This window comes from Oncorhynchus keta, chromosome 26, assembly GCF_023373465.1.
Source record: "Oncorhynchus keta strain PuntledgeMale-10-30-2019 chromosome 26, Oket_V2, whole genome shotgun sequence".
Lineage (NCBI taxonomy): Eukaryota > Metazoa > Chordata > Actinopteri > Salmoniformes > Salmonidae > Oncorhynchus > Oncorhynchus keta.
In genome coordinates, this window is record NC_068446.1 from 10,734,142 (window position 1) to 10,756,164 (window position 22,023).

Here is a 22,023-nt window from a genome sequence, read left to right on the forward strand (position 1 = left end):
AAGTAAAACGGGCTATTTTGTCAGAACAAGATGCTAGAATATGCATATAATTGACAGCTTAGGATAGAAAACACAAAAGTTTCCAAAAACACTAAAGTTTCCAAAACTGTAAAAATATTGTCTGAGTATAACATAACTGATGTTGCAGGCGAAATCCTGAGAAAAATCCAATCCATAAGTGCCTCATGTTTTTGAAAGCGCTGCGTTCCAATGCGTCCCTATTGAGCAGAACAAGTTCTCATTTACAATTGCGACCTGGCCAAGATAAAGCAAAGCAGTTCGACAGATACAACGACACAGAGTTACACATGGAGTAAAACAAACATACAGTCAATAATACAGTATAAACAAGTCTATATACAATGTGAGCAAATGAGGTGAGAAGGGAGGTAAAGGCAAAAAAGGCAATGTAAATACAATATAGCAAGTAAAACACTGGAATGGTAGTTTTGCAATGGAAGAATGTGCAAAGTAGAAATAAAAATAATGGGGTGCAAAGGAGCAAAATAAATAAATTAATTAAATACAGTTGGGAAAGAGGTAGTTGATTGGGCTAAATTCTAGGTGGGCTATGTACAGGTGCAGTAATCTGTGAGCTGCTCTGACAGTTGGTGCTTAAAGCTAGTGAGGGAGATAAGTGTTTCCAGTTTCAGAGATTTTTGTAGTTTGTTCCAGTCATTGGCAGCAGAGAACTGGAAGGAGAGGCAGCCAAAGAAAGAATTGGTTTTGGGGGTGACTAGAGAGATATACCTGCTGGAGCGTGTGCTACAGGTGGGAGATGCTATGGTGACCAGCGAGCTGAGATAAGGGGGGACATTACCTAGCAGGGTCTTGTAGATGACATGGAGCCAGTGGGTTTGGCGACGAGTATGAAGCAGGGGCCAGCCAATGAGAATGTACAGGTCGCAATGGTGGGTAGTATATGGGGCTTAGGTGACAAAACGGATTACACTGTGATAGACTGCATCCAATTTGTTGAGTAGGGTATTGGAGGCTATTTTGTAAATTACATCGCAAAATGTCGAGGATTGGTAGGATGGTCAGTTTTACAAGGGTATGTTTGGCAGCATGAGTGAAGGATGCTTTGTTGTGAAATAGGAAGCCAATTCTAGATTTAACTTTGGATTGGAGATGTTTGATATGGGTCTGGAAGGAGAGTTTACAGTCTAACCAGACACCTAAGTATTTGTAGTTGTCCACGTATTCTAAGTCAGAGCCGTCCAGAGTAGTGATGTTGGACAGGCGGGTAGGTGCAGGTAGCGATCGGTTGAAGAGCATGCATTTAGTTTTACTTGTATTTAAGAGCAATTGGAGGCCACAGAAGGAGAGTTGTATGGCATTGAAGCTTGCCTGGAGGGTTGTTAACGCAGTGTCCAAAGAAGGGCCAGAAGTATACAGAATGGCGTCGTCTGCGTAGAGGTGGATCAGAGACTCACCAGCAGCAAGAGCGACCTCATTGATGTATACAGAGAAGAGAGTCGGTCCAAGAATTGAACCCTGTGGCACCCCCATAGAGACTGCCAGAGGTCCGGACAGCAGACCCTCCGATTTGACACACTGAACTCTATCAGAGAAGTAGTTGGTGAACCAGGCGAGGCAATCATTTGAGAAACCAAGGCTGTCGAGTCTGCCGATGAGGATGTGGTGATTTACAGAGTCGAAAGCCTTGGGCAGATCAATGAATACGGCTGCACAGTAATGTTTCTTATCGATGGCGGTTAAGATATCGTTTAGGACCTTGAGCGTGGCTGAGGTGCACCCATGACCAGCTCTGAAACCAGATTGCATAGAAGAGAAGGTATGGTGAGATTCGAAATGGTCGGTAATCTGTTTGTTGACTTAGCTTTCGAAGACCATAGAAAGGCATGGTAGGATAGATATAGGTCTGTAGCAGTTTGAGTCAAGAGTGTCCCCCCCTTTGAAGAGGGGAATGACCGCAGCTGCTTTCCAATCTTTGGGAATCTCAGACGACACGAAAGAGGTTGAACAGGCTAGTAATAGGGGTGGCAACAATTTCGGCAGATCATTTTAGAAAGAAAGGGTCCAGATTGTCTAGCCCAGCTGATTTCTAGGGGTCCAGATTTTGCAGCTCTTTCAGAACATCAGCTGAATGGATTTGGGAGAAGGAGAAATGGGGAAGGCTTGGGCGAGTTGCTGTTGGGGGTGCAGTGCTGTTGACCGGGGTAGGAGTAGCCAGGTGGAAAGCATGGCCAGCCGTAGAAAAATGCTTATTGAAATTCTCATTTATGGTGGATTTATCAGTGGTGACAGTGTTTCCTATCTTCAGTGCAGTGGGCAGCTGGGAGGAGGTGTTCTTATTCTCCATGGACTTTAGTGTCCCAGAACTTTTTTGAGTTAGTGTTGAAGGAAGCAAATTTATGCTTGAAAAAGCTGGCCTTGGCTTTTCTAACTGCCTGTGTATAATGGTTTCTAGCTTCCCTGAACAGCTGCATATCACGGGGCTGTTCAATGCTAATGCAGAACGCCATAGGATGTTTTTGTGTTGGCAGTCAGGTCTGGGGAGAACCAAGGGCTATATCTGTTCCTGGTTCTAAATTTCTTGAATGGGGCATGTTTATTTAAGATGGTTCGGAAGGCATTTTAAAAAAAATATCCAGGCATCCTCTACTGACGGGATGAGATCAATATCCTTCCAGGATACCCCGGCCAGGTCGATTAGAAAGGCCTGCTCACTGAAGTGTTTCAGGGAGCGTTTTACAGTGATGAGTGGAGGTCGTTTGACCGCTGACCCATTACGGATGCAGGCAGTGAGGCAGTGATCGCTGAGATCTTGGTTGAAGACAGCAGAGGTGTATTTAAAGGGCAAGTTGGTTAGGATGATATCTATGAGGGTGCCTGTGTTTAAGGCTTTGGGGAGGTACCTGGTAGGTTCATTGATAATTTGTGTGAGATTGAGGGCATCAAGTTTAGATTGTAGGATGGCTGGGGTGTTAAGCATGTTCCAGTTTAGGTCGCCTCACAGCACGAGCTCTGAAGATAGATGGGGGGCAATCAGTACACATATGGTGTCCAGAGCACAGCTGGGGGCAGAGGGTGGTCTATAGCAGGCGGCAACAGTGAGAGACTTGTTTTTGGCTATCTTGGCTATCACCCAGATTACTCCGTCTCCGTATTCCCGAAGGCGTCTACAGAATTGTGACGTAATTTTACGCATTTATGTTGAAGAACACCCGTAGGCGGCTACATTGCGCAAGTGGTCACCTGATGCTCCCAGAGAGATTCTCGCGTAAAATACAGGAGGTAGCTATTACTCCAATCGGTCCTACTGAAAAACGAATTGTCCCGATGGATATATTATCGAATAGATATTTGAAAAACACCTTGAGGATTGATTATAAACAATGTTTGCTGTCGATATTATGGCGCTAATTTGGAATATTTTTCGCCATTTTCGTGACTGCAATTTCCAGGTGATTTCTCAGCAAAACGTGAAGAACGGAGCTATTTCGCCTACAAAAATAATATTTTTGGAAAAAAGGAACTGGGAGTCTCGTGAGTGAAAACATTCGAAGCTCAAAGGTAAAGAATTTCATTTGATTGCTTTTCTGATTTCCGTGACCAAGTTACCTGCTGCTAGCTGGACAAAATGCTAAGCTAGGCTATCGATAAACTTACAGAAATGCTTGTCTAGCTTTGGCTGTAAAGCATATTTCGAAAATCTGAGATGACAGGGTGATTAACAAAAGGCTAAACTGTGTCTCAATATATTTCACTTGTGATTTTCATGAATAGGAATATTTTCTAGTAATATTTATGTCCATTGCATTATGCAAATTAGTGTCAGATGATAACGGTCCCGTTCACGGGATGGGGTGTCACAAGAGGTTAAGGGGCGGCCATCGCCACAGTATGGGTAGAGTAGACCACCAGACCTTGTTATGGGTCTCACACACACACACACACACCTTTGTGTTTCAGGACTCACCATCACCACTGATAAACACACACACACACACACACACACACACAGTGGGTCCATTAACACATGGATAACAGTCCTAGAGAGTGAGGTTGGGCTCAAGCTCCCAGTCTGCAGTGGCTTTATCTGAAAACAGACAGGCCAGGGAATGAGCCAGTCAGTCACCATATTGGGCTCCATTAGAGCAGTAAATAAAGTGTAAGCCCATTTGGTGAAAACTTGTCTTGCTACTGTTTTAGAAATATTCTTGAGGTAGTTAAAACCTGTTGGGGCTAGGGCTGTTTACTGCCCCTACTGGAGGAATTTGGTGCCCTTATTAAACAGGATACATTTTTGTCAAAAGTTGCTAATATATGCATATAAAAAATATTATCGAATAGAAAACTCTAAAGCTTCTAAAACCGTTTAAATGTTGTCTCTATGTAAAGCGGAACTCTCAGAGCATGCATTCTCCCAAACTATCTCTTGTCATCAGAAAAGTTGGCCCAACTTTTGACGTCATCGCAAACACCCTTCCCAAACAGTTACAGCTCTGGGAACAGTCCCTACGTGTTCAGCGCGATCTCAGCTTTCAATGGGGCTTCTCATTGTGAGAATCACGCGCTCGCGAGAGTTTGAGCATGCCGAAAGCTCTCGGTCACTCGAAAAAAACGGTCACTTTTATGTGCGCTCTGGTCAAGTCCTGTCTTTTTTCCAAGATCGATTGAGCGGTGCCTGTGTTTCTGTTCGTTCTCACGATTGCTGTACACCTTTATAACATGTTAAAGCTTGATTTATGAAGTTAGTTTGACAAGTTTACTCGACATATAATATGTAAGTTCGACGTTTTGGTGCGCACCCACTTGACTTTTGGCTACATTTCGAACGAAAAGTGCCGTGTTTAAGAACCGAAAGACGCAGACTTGAAAACTAAACGCTGTTTTGGTAAGTATAATCCCTTCCAGGTCTTTTGATGGAAGAACAGCAAAGGTAAGGGAATATTTATGTGGTAAATTTGGGTTTCTGTGGACTCCAAGATAGAGGAGCCAGAATGCTACTTTTGGAGCGCCGACTCCTAGTATAGCCTAGTGAACGCAACCTGTAACGTTAAAAATAAATGTAACACAGCGATTGCATTTAGAAGAAGTGTATCTTCCTATACATATGTAGAACATGCATATTTAGTCAAAGTTTATGATGTGTATTCCTTGTTAGCTGACGTTATCTGCCGGAGCTATCGTCATTTCTCCTGACATTTTAGTAGCATTTTTTGAACGATGCGTCATTGTAAACAGAGATTTATGGATATATATTGCAGATTGAAAAAAATATGAATGTACTGTGTAACATGTTATATTACTGTCATCTGATGAAGATTTCAAAAGGTTAGTGAAATGATTTTTCTTTTAATCCTGCGTTTGTTGATTGCATATTTTTTCCTACTTGGCTATGCAAATGAGCTATGTCTGCGGTGGTGGTTTGACATAAATATGTGCTATGTTTTCGCCGTAAAACATTTTAGAAATCTGACTTGCTGGGTAGATAAACAACTTGTTTCTTTCATTTGAGCTATTGGACTTGTTAATGTGTGGAGGTTAAATATTTTTAGGAATATTTATTGTGTTCCATGCGCCACATTACAGCTGAGGGTGTTGGGGGTGGGGGGGGTCCCATCTGGGAACGGGTGTCCCTGTAAGGTTAAAAAAAAAAAAACTCTTGCTTCGCAACATACGTCATTAATTTTGGCCACCAGGTGTGTCCGTATAGCCTCTCCCCTGAACATAACAGTAGGCCAGTGGGAGGACAGAAGCAGGTGACCCAACTGTGGATTGTCATTACTTTCATTTCCAATTGTAGCCAATTCAATTGCAGTCATTCTACTACAGATTTTGAAACATAATGACAAGTATTAGTCACTTAAAGACGCACTATGCAGAAATTACGCCACCATTTCCTAGTTGCTAAAATTCTAATAGTTTGCCTAATTTCAGTTTGACAAAACAAGTACAGTGTAGAGAATCATTGCACCATCTAAACCGCTGTGAAAAACTTGACAGGAAGCATAGAAATAGCACACAGATCTACCGCTTCTTAGATTTGCTTTCAATGAGAATGACAGATCTATAACTAATTTCAATGTGAATTTGGTCAGGTCACCCCAAAAGTTACATATTGCAGCTTTAATAAATCTGAAATTATCTTAAAGGTATGTAAATTTTTAGCAAAAGAATGTCCAGACACTACAGCAATATATATATATTTTTTAATTGACACATTTTGTTGTTATGACATTTTTCACATAGGTTACAGGTACAAAAGACATTAAATTAATGCATATAACAATAACCCTGACCAATCCCAATCTAGATTGTTCAAATGTTCTCTAAATAAGCGTGATTATTTTATTTATTTTTTAAATAAAGGTGTTTGGAAAAATTATATTATTTGCTGAAATGCAGTGTATGAATTCAGGGCGTATGAAATTAGGCAAATTAGAAGCCCCACTAATAATTTAATAAAATGTATCAAAATTGTTTAACCTACTTTTTGCAATTATCACTGATCTGGCTTTCAAAGCAATCTATTTTTTATTTTACCTTTATTTAACTAGGCAAGTCAGTTAAGAACAAATTCTTATTTTCAATGACGGCCTAGGAACAGTGGGTTAACTGCCTGTTCAGGGGCAGAACGACAGATTTGTACCTTGTCAGCTCGGGGGTTTGAACTTGCAACCTTCCGGTTACTAGCCCACCGCTCTAACCACTAGGCTACTATGAAAATGCCCCATTTGTTAACACATTTTACCGGAACAATGCATAACGCACATTCACAAATAATGACTAGACATTGTAGAAAATTAACACCGATGTCATAAACAATCTCTCAAGTACAAGTCCACATGCTAGCAAGTAGCCAGGAAATGGTTATATTGCAACAGTTGAATTGTTATGAACACACCCTTCTGTCCATCTCCAACTGATTGAACAGCATGCTTGCCTGTCAACTTTGTTCAGATGTTTAAATCAAGTGGCCTACCTTAATTCTCAGAATGTAAATTGTGTTTTATGCTTATAGCACATTTATTTTTTTTAAAATCAAAGACTAGATAGCTAATATAACAATCTTTGGCTAAAATGCAGATTCAATGTTCATTGATACTCCTGTTTTAGTAGTGTTTCCTCTGCACGCAATTTGAGTTGAGACAAAAAGGGTGTGGTTAGAAAGGTTAACTTGCTCTTTATATTACTTATAATTATGTTTTAATGTGTTTCGGGTATCCATGTGACCGATTCTGTTATACCAAACCTACAAATGAAAATAGCAAGTTGAAACCACTTGTCGGAGAGAAAGAAGTGATCTCTTGATTTAGTTGGCATGAGTGGCAGGGGGAAGGGATTGGTGTATGTGTTTAAATCGAGAGGAAGACTCAAAGTGAGAGGTTTTCACACTCGACAAAATCTGTCAAAAATAATCCCAATCATTTTGGAGCCAAGCTTGTCACCTGCCTTCCCGCCATTGGGACTCCGATTGTTAGAGTGGAGACATGAGCATCACGTCATTACTTATTCAGGCCTCAATTGTTCTTAGACTAGCACCATTCATTAGCCCTGTTGATAATTTTAATGTTATAACAGTAACTGTATCCAATGGATAAATGGGAGAAGGGTGGTTGCCATCTGAGTAGAAAATGTTTTGCAGCAGTGCTGCCTGCCAACAGTAATCTGACAGAAAAGATTCAAGGGCCATCATCATTACATAAGATGGAAAGCATTTAAATCCATGCACTTCCACATCATATGATGGAAATGTGCCTACCTGATTTAGGTGACAGTGAACAGTTGGGAGACAATAGGAAATATTCCTTAAACTTACAGAAGGGCAATTCCAGCACTATAGATGTGACATTTGCACACAAAATGAGATAAAAAAAATGTCTCCGAATGAAAATGTTAACGTGTATATTTATGAAAAGGCAGACGTTTTACGTGCCCCCAACCGATTGTGTTTTTTTGTTGTTTATCTGCATGTTTGTAAAGTTTGCGAGCAGAACTGAGGGGAGTGGGGGTTTATTTGAGCGCCTCCTACTCCTCAGAAGGCAGCCCGCCCTCTGGCCTCTTTCTCCGCCTCCTCTACACGCTCATCACTGGGGTCGGGGCCTGTTCCCGAGAGAGAAGTATATCCCTCCTCTCGGGCTCATCAGAGTCATGAAAGAAGAAAAAGGATTCTGCTAGTCCGTGATGAGTAATCGCAGTCCTGAAGTTTAGAAGTTATTTTCAGTCTTTAGAGATGGTAGTGGCAACATTATGTACAAAAAAAGTTGTAAAAGTTCTAAAACAACGCAGATAGACAACAAAAAACACCCCACAACCCTACCCCTTAAAACACCAATGGACAATTTGCAATGACATTCAGTAGGAAACCTCCCTAAAGGGGACCCATGAAGAGGGGAAACAAAAAACAAATATTCTCTCAGCTCCAACTTGACAATGGCAAGCGCTAGTGAGACAAGAGCAGCAAATTTGAAGAGGCATCGCCGTCTTTCAAATCCACTGTGTGGGAACATTTTGGATTCAGCGTTCAATACGATGAGGAGGGTAAGAAAACCGTAAGCAAAGTACAGTCTGCAAGCATTGCCACTGTCGGCTACTGGAGTGGAAACACTTCTAACACATGTAATTTACGTCACCATCACCCGGCCATATCCCTTGCAGGTGGAGCAAGGAGAGTCCACTCGTTAGCGAAAACAACACTCTCGCTGCTGCCTTCCAACAACAAATGTGACAAATTCTGAAAAAAGATACAGAAATAACAAAAGGGGCGGGAGAATTCAGAGCCAAAGATAAGCAACCCTTTTCGGCAGTTACTGACTCAGGATTTCGGCGCTTGATGAAAAAAATGTAAACAAAAAATGTAATGAAAAGAATGTCCCCTCCCGCACACATTTCAGCAGCAAAGTAAATCTCAAACTATGAACCATCATGGAGAGAAATTGAAAACGAAGACAGACACCCCATCTAACTCTCTACACTGATAGATGGACCTCCAGAGCAACTCATAGCTACCTCACTGACAGATCAATTTGTACTAGACTGTGAGAGCTACGTGTTGCAAACTCATCCACTGTATGAGTCATACAAGACAAAACTTAAATACATGATACCGAAACCGTACCGTTACCCACAAAATGTGATACATACCGAACCGTGGGGCCCACTGTACCGTTGCATTCCTAGTGAACACTGAGTGTGAGAGGAAGAGCTCACTTAACACATACAAACCAGATTATAAATTGTGACAGCGAGAGGGGAGAGACTGAAAAGGGTACGTTGAGAGGGATAAAACCTGAAACATTTAGGAAGAGGAACGAGACGTTAATTTATTTTACAGTGCATATTGCCTGCTTCCCCACAAACACCTTACAGACAAAGGACACGGAAATCCTTTTGTTCACAACTCCTGAGATTACTATTGCCTGTTAGACTTAAATCTGTGGCATTTGGCCATATTCTAATCTAATAAACAGAATGCAAAAAAAATACTTGTATAGAATACAGAATCAAAAAAAGGTAAAAAACAAAGGCCAGGGAAAACAACTTCTCAGACAAACATTTGCATCGCAATGGCTTAGGGCTCTTTTATAAATCCTAGCTATGGGTTTGTATAAAAAGACATTTCACAGAACATGGTCTTCTTTTAGAATGCCATCAAAGAGAATACTTTTCTGCAGAAAATGACCTTATGTACAGTACATTCGGAAAGTACTCAGACCCCTTGACTTGCACATTATGTTACAGCCTTATACTAAAACTGATTTTTTTAAGTCCCTCTTCAATTTATAATGACAAAGCAACAGGTTTCTATACATTTTAGCAAAGTGATAATAAAAAAAAACGTTTATATCACATTTAGAGTTTAAGTCGAAAGTTTACATACACCTTAGCAAAATACATTTAAACTCAGTTTCACTATTCCTGACCAATAAATCCTAGTAAAAATTCCCCATCTAAGGTCAGTTAGGGATCACCACTTGATTTTAAGAATGATAAAAGTCAGAATAATAGGAGAGAATTATTTTTTTCAGCTTTTATTTCTTTCATCACATTCCCAGTAGGTCAGGAGTTTACATAGACTCAGTTAGAATTGTGTAGCATTGACCTTTAATAGTTTAACTTGGGTCAAACATTTCAGGTAGCCTTCCACAAGCATCCCACAATAAGTTGGGTGAATGTTGGCCCATTCCTCCTGACAGAGCTGGTGTAACAGTCAGGTTACCTTGCTCATAACACACTTCAGGTCTGCCCACACATTTTCTATAGGATTGAGGTCAGGGCTTTGTGATGGCCACTCCAATACCTTGACATGGTTGTCCTTAAGCCATTTTGCCACAACTTTGGAAGTATGCTTAGGGTCATTGTATATTGGATATTTCTCCAAAAAGTACGATATTTGTCCCCATGTGCTGTTACAGACCGTAGTCTGGCATTTTTATGGCGGTTTTTGAGCAGTGGCTTCTTCCTTGCTGAGCGGCTTCCCAGGTTATGTCGATATAGGACTCGTTTAACTGTGGATATCAGATACTTTTGTACCCGTTTCCTCCAGCATCTTCACAAGGTCCTTTGCTGTTGTTCTGGGATTGATTTGCACTTTCTGCACCAGAGTACGTTCATGTCTAGGAGACAGAACACGCCTCCTTCCTGAGTGGTATGACGGCCGCATGGACCCATGGTGTTTATACTTGCGTACTATTGTTTGTACAGATGAACATGGTAGCTTCAGGTGTTTGGAAATTGCTCCAAAGGATAAACCAGACTTGAAGGTCTACAATTTTTTTTCTGATGTCTTGGCTGATTTCCCCATGATGTCAAGCAAAGAGGCACCGAGTTTGAAGGTGGGCCTTGAAATGCATCCACAGGTTCATCTCCAATTGGCTCAAATTATGTCAATTAGCCTGTCAGAAGCTTCTAAAGCCATGACACCATTTCCTGGAATTTTCCAAGCTGTTTAAAGGCACAGTCAACTTAGTGTATTTAAACTTCTGACTCACTGGAATTGTGATACAGTGCATAAGTGAAATAACCTGTCTGTAAACAATTGTTGGAAAAGTGACTTGTGTCAAGCACAAAGTAGACGTCCTAACCGACTGGCCAAAACTATAGTTTGTTAACCGCTCTGCGCACGGAACCCGCTAGCGGGCTGAAATTCCACAACATACGGTGATCGCTACACAAATAGTCATATTAAACATTCTTGAAAATACAAGTTTCTCACATGTATCTAAAGCCTAGAATATTGCTAATCCAACTGTGTTGACAGATTTTAAAAAAGGATTTACTGCGAAAGAATACGATGTGATTATCTGAGCATAGAGCCCCATAAAAAAAAAACAATTTGAACCAGCACAGGCGTAACATAATCACAAACTGCATTAAAATAAATAGTTTACCTTTGACGATCTTCGCCTGTTAGCAATTCCAATGCTCATTGTTACACAATGAATGATCTTTTGTTTGATCAAATCCGTTTTTATAGCCTAACACGAAACACTTTGTGAACCGCTTGTGTCGTGAATTCCGTCTCATTCCATTTTCGACGACACATTCCAGGTAAATAACCCACACAGAACGTGACTTTACCAGTCATGTTTGGTTTCACTGCAATCAATTGGTTTGTTTGTAACACAATCAAACCTGATGGGCCATTTGGCGGGACGTATTGACTGAAAGAAACCGATTTGAAGACAACAAGTCATGACATCATTGTGCACCAATGATTTGCCTGCTGTTTTGTTGATTGTCTTTTAACCCAATGACCACTGATCGTCTTGAAATCTAGCTGGGTAGATAGCCAATGAGCTGAGGTAAACGTCAATAGGTCAAGTTCATGTGTTGCAAGACCAACCCATGTAGTAAGCTCCAGCGTAAAGAGAGTTATCCGCTATTGAAGTTTCATACCGGAAAGAGAAACACGTATTACGCACTGCATTGTTTGGTAAACGTGCAGATTCAGCTGTTTATATATGTCAATCAGTATGGCGACTTAGTCAGGGAAAGCTAAATCTAAGACTAGATATACAGCTATACACACTATTTTTGAATAAATTGATTGGGAAAGTGAGACAGAGATTGTTGTAGGACGATTCATTTAGTGATTGTGGAGGAATATTTGTTTAAAGGGAGAGGACATCGTTTTGGACTGGTAAGTTCTTATCATGCTAATGCTCTTGTTTGAAATTAATAATATAAAATATTATTTTATTTTATTTTAATTTTATTTTAGAAGCAATATATAAACATGTAATGTTATGAAATGTGAGATGCGTGTGTCTGCCACCTCACCCCAACCCATATGAAATAGCCTATTTGAGGCTGTTGAGGGGAGGGCAGGCCCACAACAATGGCCAAAGTGAAATGGAGACAGTAGATACAGCTGGTCTGTTGTAATATAATAAAGACAGTAGATCTTGCAGGTCATAATAATATATTCAACCTTATGTTCCCTGTACCCCATATATAATATCTGTTTATTATACCTGTTGAATAAGGGCTCATATGTGAAACTATTCTAACTGAACATTTTCTTTCACAGTGACACTGACTCCGAATGAGAGTCTTATCCGGTGTCCTGTGTGAATTTAAGCATGCTCTCTCTTTCTCTCTCTCGGAGGACCTGAGCCCTAGGGCCATGCGTCAGGACTACCTGGCATGATGACTCCTTGCTGTCCCCAGTGTACCTGGCCCTGCTGCTGTTCCAGTTTCAACTGTTCTGCCTGCGGCTATGGAACCATAAACTGTTCATTTTTACTCAAGGTGCTGTCCTGTTGCACCTTCTACAACCACTGATCTCCACCCGGCACAGCCAGAAGAGGACTGGCTGGGTTTTTGCCTTTCTAGGGAGTTTTTCCTAGCCACCGTGCTTCTACACCTGCATTGCTTGCTGTTTGGGGTTTTAGGCTGGGGCTATATAAATATATTTGATTTGTTTTGTTAGAGGACTGAAAGTGTGTAAATAGTTACCCATGTTATTTTGTAAATGTATATTTTTTTTCCCACATTTTTATCAATAATTATATTTTTGTATGTATATTGGTTTTTTTGGTATTTTGTATATAGTTATTTGTTTCAAAATGTATACCTTCACCAATTTGGCCACTTGGGTACATTTGGGCTACTTGTGTGGGACACCTGGGTAGCACACTCATTTTGAAAGTTATCATTCTGAAACTTTACACAAGTACTGTTGCCCTCTTCTATTTTTCACTGAAATTGTCCCCATGATCCTATCTGAATGTTTGTTTTATCTTGTTCATTTAAAAGATACAAATGTAAAAATAAAACGTATGGTTTTTTCCATTGTTTTATCTAAACCAGATCTATTGTGTTATATTCTCCTACATTCAATTCACATTTACAGAAACTTCAGAGTGTTTTCTTTCAAAAGGTACCAATAATTGGTTCTGTGCCTGAGCTACAGGCTGTTAGATTTGGGTATGTCTTCAGGCAGAAATTGCACAAAGTAGGGGGAGTTCTAAGAGGTTTAACCTCTTCGACCTATGGGTGCGCTATGTCATTATTGGATAAAAAGACGTGCCCGTTTTAAGCGCAATATTTTGTCACGAAAAGATGCGACTATGCATGGAATTGACAGCCTTGGAAAGACAAACTCTGACGTTTCCAAAACTGCAAAGATATTATCTGTGAGTGCCCCAGAACTAATGCTACAGGCGAAACCAAGATGAAGTTTCATACAGGAAATGCCCCAGATTCTGAAGGCGCTGTGTTCCAATGTCTCCTTATATGGCTGTCAATGCGCCAGGAATGAGCCTGCGCTTTGTGTCGTTTCTCCAAGGTGTCTGCAGCATTGTGACGTGTTTGTAGGCATATCATTGGAAGATTGACCATAAGAGACTACATTTACCTGGTGTCCCGCCCGGTGTCCTGTGTCGAAATTATTGCATATTATTGCATATCGCATGCAGCGACCCAAGGAAACGACTCCGAAAAAGAGGGAAACGAGGCGGTGTTCTGGTCAGACTCCGAAAAAGGGCACATCGCGCACCACTCCCCAGCATTCTTCTTGCCAATGTCCAGTCTCTTGACAACAAGGTTGACGAAATCCAAGCAAGGGTGGCATTCCAGAGGGACATCAGAGACTGCAACGTTCTCTGCTTCACGGAAACATGGCTTACTGGGAAGACGCTATCCGATGCGGTGCAGCCAACGGGTTTCTCCACGCATCGCGCCGACAGAAACAAACATCTTTCTGGTAAGAAGAGTGGCGGGGGTGTATGCCTCATGACTAACGAGACATGGTGTGATGAAGGAAACATACAGGAACTCAAATCCTTCTGATCACTTGATTTAGAATTCCTCACAATCAAATGTAGACCGCATTATCTTCCAAGAGAATTCTCTTCGATTATAATCACAGCCGTATATATCCCCCCCAAGCAGACACATCGATGGCTCTGAACGAACTTTATTTAATTCTTTGCAAACTGGAAACCATTTATCCGGAGGCTGCATTCATTGTAGCTGGGGATTTTAACAAAGCTAATCTGAAAACAAGGCTCCCTAAATTTTATCAGCATATCGATTGCGCAACCAGGGGTGGTAAAACCTTGGATCATTGTTACTCTAACTTCCGCGACGCATATAAGGCCCTGCCCCGCCCCCTTTCGGAAAAGCTGACCACGACTCCATTTTGCTGATCCCTGCCTACAGGCAGAAACTAAAACAAGAGGCTCCCACGCTGAGGTCTGTCCAACGCTGGTCAGACCAAGCTGACTCCACACTCCAAGACTGCTTCCATCACGTGGACTGGGACATGTTTCGTATTGCGTCAGATAAAAATATTGACGAATACGCTGATTCGGTGTGCGAGTTCATTAGAACGTGCGTCGAAGATGTCGTTCCCATAGCAATGATAAAAACATTCCCAAACCAGAAACCGTGGATTGATGGCAGCATTCGCGTGAAACTGAACCACTGCTTTTAATCAGGGCAAGGTGTCTGGTAACATGTCCGAATATAAACAATGCAGCTATTCCCTCCGCAAGGCTATTAAACAAGCTAAGCGTCAGTACAGAGACAAAGTGGAATCTCAATTCAATGGCTCAGACACAAGAGGCATGTGGCAGGGTCTACAGTCAATCACGGACTACAAGAAGAAACCCAGCCCAGTCACGGACCAGGATGTCCTGCTCCCAGGCAGACTAAATAACTTTTTTGCCCGCTTTGAGGACAATACAGTGCCACTGACACGGCCTGCAATGAAAACATGCGGTCTCTCCTTCACTGCAGCCGAGGTGAGTAAGACATTTAAACGTGTTAACCCTCGCAAGGCTGCAGGCCCAGACGGCATCCCCAGCCGCGCCCTCAGAGCATGCGCAGACCAGCTGGCCGGTGTGTTTATGGACATATTCAATCAATCCCTATACCAGTCTGCTGTTCCCACATGCTTCAAGAGGGCCACCATTGTTCCTGTTCCCAAGAAAGCTAAGGTAACTGAGCTAAACGACTACCGCCCCGTAGCACTCACTTCCGTCATCATGAAGTGCTTTGAGAGACTAGTCAAGGACCATATCACCTCCACCCTACCTGACACCCTAGACCCACTCCAATTTGCTTACCGCCCAAATAGGTCCACAGACGATGCAATCTCAACCACACTGCACACTGCCCTAACCCACCTGGACAAGAGGAATACCTATGTGAGAATGCTGTTCATCGACTACAGCTCGGCATTCAACACCATAGTACCCTCCAAGCTCGTCATCAAGCTCGAGACCCTGGGTCTCGACCCCGCCCTGTGCAACTGGGTACTGGACTTCCTGACGGGCCGCCCCCAGGTGGTGAGGGTAGGCAACATCTCCCCGCTGATCCTCAACACGGGGGCCCCACAAGGGTGCGTTCTGAGCCCTCTCCTGTACTCCCTGTTCACCCACGACTGCGTGGCCACGCACGCCTCCAACTCAATCATCAAGTTTGCGGACGACACAACAGTGGTAGGCTTGATTACCAACAACGACAAGACGGCCTACAGGGAGGAGGTGAGGGCCCTCGGAGTGTGGTGTCAGGAAAATAACCTCACACTCAACGTCAACAAAACTAAGGAGATGATTGTGGACTTCAGGAAACAGCAGAGGGAACACCCCCCTATCCACATCGATGGAACAGTAGTGGAGAGGGTAGCAAGTTTTAAGTTCCTCGGCATACACATCACAGACAAACTGAATTGGTCCACTCACACTGACAGCGTCGTGAAGAAGCGCAGCAGCGCCTCCTCAACCTCAGGAGGCTGAAGAAATTCGGCATGTCACCAAAAGCACTCACAAACTTCTACAGATGCACAATCGAGAGCATCCTGGCGGGCTGTATCACCGCCTGTTACGGCAACTGCTCCGCCCTCAACCGTAAGGCTCTCCAGAGGGGAGTGAGGTCTGCACAACGCATCACTAACTACCTGCCCTCCAGGACACCTACACCACCCGATGTTACAGGAAGACCATAAAGATCATCAAGGACATCAACCACCCGAACCACTGCCTGTTCACCCCGCTATCATCCAGAAGGCGAGGTCAGTACAGGTGCATCAAAGCTGGGACCGAGAGACTCAAAAACAGCTTCTATCTCAAGGCCATTAGACTGTTAAACAGCCACCACTAACATTGAGTGGCTGCTGCCAACACACTGACACTGACCCAACTCCAGCCACTTTAATAATGGGAATTGATGGGAAATGATGTAAATATATCACTAGCCACTTTAAACAATGCTACCTTATATAATGTTACTTACCCTACATTATTCATCATATGTACTCTATATCATCGACTGCATCCTTATGTAATACATGTATCACTAGCCACTTTAACTATGCCACTTTGTTTACTTTGTGTACATACTCATCTCATATGTATATACTGTACTCGATACCATCTACTGTATCTTGCCTATGCTGCTCTGTACCATCACTCATTCATATATCCTTATGTACATATTTCTTATCCCCTTACACTGTGTATAAGACAGTAGTTTTGGAATTGTTAGTTAGATTACTTGTTGGTTATCACTGCATTGTCGGAACTAGAAGCACAAGCATTTCGCTACACTCGCATTAACATCTGCTAACCATGTGTATGTGACAAATAAAATTTGATTTGATAATCTGTAGGTCCATGCGCGTTCCATTTCTTCAGACGAGGAAGTCAACTGCCACGAAGGATTTTATCGGCGATAGATATGTGAAAAACACCTTGAGGATTGATTCTAAACATCGGTTTGCCATGTTTGTCGATATTATGGAGTTAATTTGAAAAAAGTTCGCGTTTTAATGACTTAATTTTCGTTTTTTACCCAAATGTGATGAAGAATGATGAAGAAAACGGACCGATTTGTCAACAAACAATATTTTTTGTAAAAACGGAACATTTGCTATCTAACTGAGTCTCCTCATTGAAAACATCTGAACTTCTTCAAAGGTACATTTTTTATTTTTTTATTTTTTATTTCACCTTTATTTAACCAGGTAGGCAAGTTGAGAACAAGTTCTCATTTAAATAATTTTATTTGAATCCTTTTCTGTTTTTTGTGAAAATGTTGCATGCTGAAAGCCAGGCATAAATCCTATGCTAGGCTATCAATACTGTTACACAAATGCTTGTTTAGCTATGATTCAAAAGCATATTTTGAAAATCTGAGATGACAGTGTTGTTAACAAAAGGCTAAGCTTGAGAGCAAAGTCTTGAGCAGGTTTCAATCAAGGATCTCTCTGTTCTTTGCTCCGTTCATCTTCACCTCAATCCCGACTAGTCTCCCAGTCTCTGCAGCTGAAACACAACCCCACAGCATTATGCTGCCACCACCATGCTTTACCAGGGATGGGCCAGGTGTCCTCCAGACATGACACTTGGCATTCTGACCAAGGAGGTCAATCTTGGGGGCCTCCGGAGTGGCACAGCGGTCTAAGGCATTACTACAGCCCCGGGTTCGAGCCCAGGCTGGGTCACAATCGGCTGTGACCAGAAGACCCATGAGGCTGCTCACAATTGTCCAAGCGTCATCCGGTTTAGGGAATTTCCCATAGCGACTCCTTGTGGTGGGCCGGGTGTTTCCTCCGACACATTGGTGCGGCTGGCTTCCGGGTTAAACGAGCAGCGTGTCAAGAAGCAATGCGGCTTGGTCTGGTCATGTTTTGGAGGACGTATGGCTCTCAACCTGCGCCTCTCCCGAGTCTGTAGGGGAGCTGCAACTATGGGAAAAGACTAACTACCAATTGGATTCCACAAAATTTGTGAGAAAGGGGGGTAATAAAAAACTTCTTGGCAGCTGAAAATGTCCCAGTGGCCTGCACACTCACCTGACATGTCACACATTAAGCATGTTTGGGATACTCTGGATCAACAGTGTTCCAGTTCCAGACAATATTCGCACAACCATTGTGGTCCACATTCCACAATCAACAGCCTGATTAGCTATACGCGAAAGAGATGTGTTGCACTGCTTGAGGTAAATGGTAGTCACACCCAATACTGGTTCTGATCCATGCTCCTAACAAAAAGTCAGATGCATATCTGTATACCCAGTCATGTGAAATCCATAGATTTTGGGCCAAATTAATTTCAATTGACTGATTTCCATATATGAACTGTAACACAGTAAAATCTTTGAGATTGTCGCATTCATAATTTTTAGGTTTTGTTTCCTGAATTTTTATAATTAGCATTTCTGTATTTGGCGCCCTGCTGGATGTTGGCCACATAACCTCTCTAGGGTAAGGGGCAGAACGACAGATTTTTACCTTGTCAGCTTGGTGATTCGATCCAGCAACCTTTTGGTTACTGGCCCAACGCTCTAACCACTAGGCTACCTACCGCCCCTTGTATTTAAAATGATGGCCTACCCCGGCCAAACCCGGACGCTGTGCTCCGCCCTATGGGACTCCAAATCCCAGCCGGATGTGATACAGATGCTTTCACTTCATGTGGCCATCACAGGAATGCCTACTAGTTATTTCCTTAATGTTTACAAACAGCCTCATATGTTCTAGATAAAACATTCTAGAGATGTGTCAGCTTTACAAGGAAGCAAACAGAGCATAATTCTGACAGTCTTGTAAGCAAGAGAAATATGCAAAGACTGTAAATTAGACATTTTCATTATGCAAAATTCAGTGCAGCACAAAATTGCCACAGTCAAGTCTGAAAAAAAGCTACTCCAGGTCCACTCATCTAGAAAATATTCCATATTGCTAGAAAATAAATATGTAGTGTAGATTAAATAAAAAATATATGAAATAGCACCTTATCTTGTACCAGCTCTTCATAATATGCATGGCTCCGAGTCATGCAAACATGGAAGATTAGAGACAATCATATTGTATGCTGTGAAATGATGATCTGAAAATGTTTGGATCAAAACAGGGACTGTGGGGTTTATATTTCTCTCAGGCGTGGATACCTGGTTTTTCCATACAAAATGCCCCGCATAACAAAAGGAATACAATTTCTCATAACACAAGGAATAGGATATACAGCAATAATATTGTTTTGTTTCTCCCATTTAAATACTAAATTACTCTGTAGTAAACATCCTCACAGTAATTGTCTGGCACATGGTGAAATGAGACGGTGTGAATGTCAAAATCATTTTTGGCATTTATTTTGAGGGATGGACAAGCGTAAACAATATCATCTAGCTTACGCAGCTAACCCATATAGTCGTTTAGGCATTTGGGAGCGATGTTAGCAATCGATGCTAGCTAGCAAGCTATATAAACACCGTAGTCAATAACTAGATAGGGTTTTGCTCGCCTCTACCTCCGGTAAATAATTCAACCGAACGCACAACATTCATACGGCTCGTGATAGTTAATTAGCGTCATACCAGAAAACCTAGTTCTCCAATCGCTAAAGTTAGCTAGAGCAAACCCAGAATGTAGGCTAAAACCTGCATTTATGGGTTTTTCAGGGACCTTAAAGATGGCTAAATGCATTTACATGTCCATCCAATTTGTAAGTCGCTCTGGATAAGAGCGTCTGCTAAATGACTTAAATGTAAATGTAAATCTACAACGAGACTGTGTGTAGTAAGTCGCCACGAAGAGGCCTGCCTATTTGTGCAAGCGAATCCTGCAACTTTCAGTTTAGATTCGCTGTAAAAGACCACCATAGTCCAGTAACAGGAGCTAATCTGGCCCTCCGGTTAACGAATCAACGCCAGGCCTCAATACTATATTTTTAAGAGGCGGTGGTGGGTATTCTGTAATAATTTTGCAAGCAAATATTAGAAACATAACTATGAGAAACACATTTCCACCCTAAGGTAAAATTGTGTCGTGGCAAAATGGTGAAACAACCATAATGTTCAACTGACCACGGCAAATAATCCTTTACTTAATTAATTTTCAATAAATTCAATTTTAAATGTTGTGCAGAAAGAAATGTGCAACAAATAATTCGTTAGTAGAATAATGTGGCGTGTATAGTCAGCAACATAACATTGCATTACAACTATAGCTTTACTTACTTTCTCCATTTGTTAGGACACAGTGACATCCAATGTAGATAAAAGTAACCAAAACAACCGCTGAAGTCCCAAGCCACATTGTGACTTCGAGTGTGTTCTCTGTGTGTTTTGAAGAAATCCAAAGTTCGTTTAAGAAATCCAATACAAACAAAAAAGTTTTCAAAAGGAGAAGATAAATCAAGCTAGCTAGTCCAGTTAGCCCCCTTAAAAAGGGGCCAGGGGTCCAACGTGGTTGTATCTTAATTAACAGCAATATCTTCTCAGCTAACTTTGGGATTTCGGTTCTCCCTGAAAAAGATGACCACTAAATAGCTTGATCGTGTGTTCTGGCGACACATTTGCGAATAAAAATAGTAATTTCCTACAATTGTATGGGATAGTTCACTTTAATGTTTGATTTTTATTTTTAAAGTATTCCGATTCGAGAAAAAATAAATCCCACACCGCTAACGTTAGCTAAACTAGAAAGTAACGAGCCACGGCCTCATTCCACGATAAACGAGGTTCCACTGTTGAAAGGCACTCAGACCGTATTTCCGTATTATAAAGCAATTATTTAAGATTAATGCTTGATCATTTAGAAATCTGGGTGTCCTCTTCTTTCCAAAAATCCAGCTATGTAGCCGAACTTCTATAGACCCAAGAAGCTAGCTACCCTTGGCTAGCTTGCTGTAATCCACAGGTCGCTGAGTGTTTCATGCACTCCAATGTTGCACTTCTTCGCCGTATCACAGGAAAACACCTAGTTTTAAAACGTGAGAGGAAAAATGTGAACACATCCCATGAAATGTGGATACGTGCAGGAAAAACGTGGATATATTTGAACGACCTTCCTCTGAACTGATTTAGTCGCTACAGCCAGCCCACGACAACATGAAAAACACCCCCCCCCCAAAAAAAAAAAAATGGATCCAGCGAACATTACGTTTAGCCACTAAACAAATATCCCCCCGCTTCCAGCACATTGCTAAAAAGTGTGAGAACTCCCGTCTTCAGATTATCTGGCGAAACAGCTCATATAAACCAACGAAGCTTCAAAACCGGCAATTAAATAAAGTAAATAACCGCTGTCAGAATCGGAAATATGAGGTAAACAAACTTAATGGCATAATAAACTGCTATGTGGGAAAAACTTCGATTACCGTATACAGCACCTCTCAGGTTCCCACCTTTTTTTCCCCATGTCTATCCACCAGTAAACAACTACTACCAGTCAGCTGGGGCAGATAGGGTATGTAGGAAAACACGGACTGGAGTAACGGTGCGCACAACTAGCAATGTGTGGATTGCAGTGTATAGCATTATACAAAACCAACAGTCTAACAAAATTGTGTTAGTATGGAAGCCCATTCTCGACCCCATTTTTCTTTTAAAGGGCGGCTGAATTTCCCGATTTGGCCTCGTTTTAGATATGGTTCATTAAAATGCTAGCGGCCATGACATAGAGATAGATAGAGGACTCATAATGGATATAAATAATTTTTGCATAGACATTGCCATTGAAAGCTTCCACTATACTTCCACAATTTTAAAGTAGTCAACTGGGTGGGGATTCCAATGGATTGTTGCCTCAATGGT

At 41.8% G+C, this 22,023-nt stretch overlaps 1 protein-coding gene across 1 annotated transcript in view; it reads right to left on the reverse strand.

Annotated features, from left to right (window-relative positions):
* LOC118358912 (insulin receptor-like) overlaps positions 1–21,633 on the reverse strand; it is a 111,156-nt gene extending 89,523 nt beyond the window's left edge. Inside the window, exon 1 of the mRNA XM_035736918.2 lies at positions 20,446–21,633. Within this exon, the coding sequence (XP_035592811.1) occupies positions 20,446–20,524 (79 nt within the window). The 5' untranslated portion in view covers positions 20,525–21,633. The remainder of the gene's footprint in view (positions 1–20,445) is intronic.
* Positions 21,634–22,023: the final 390 nt, after the last annotated feature.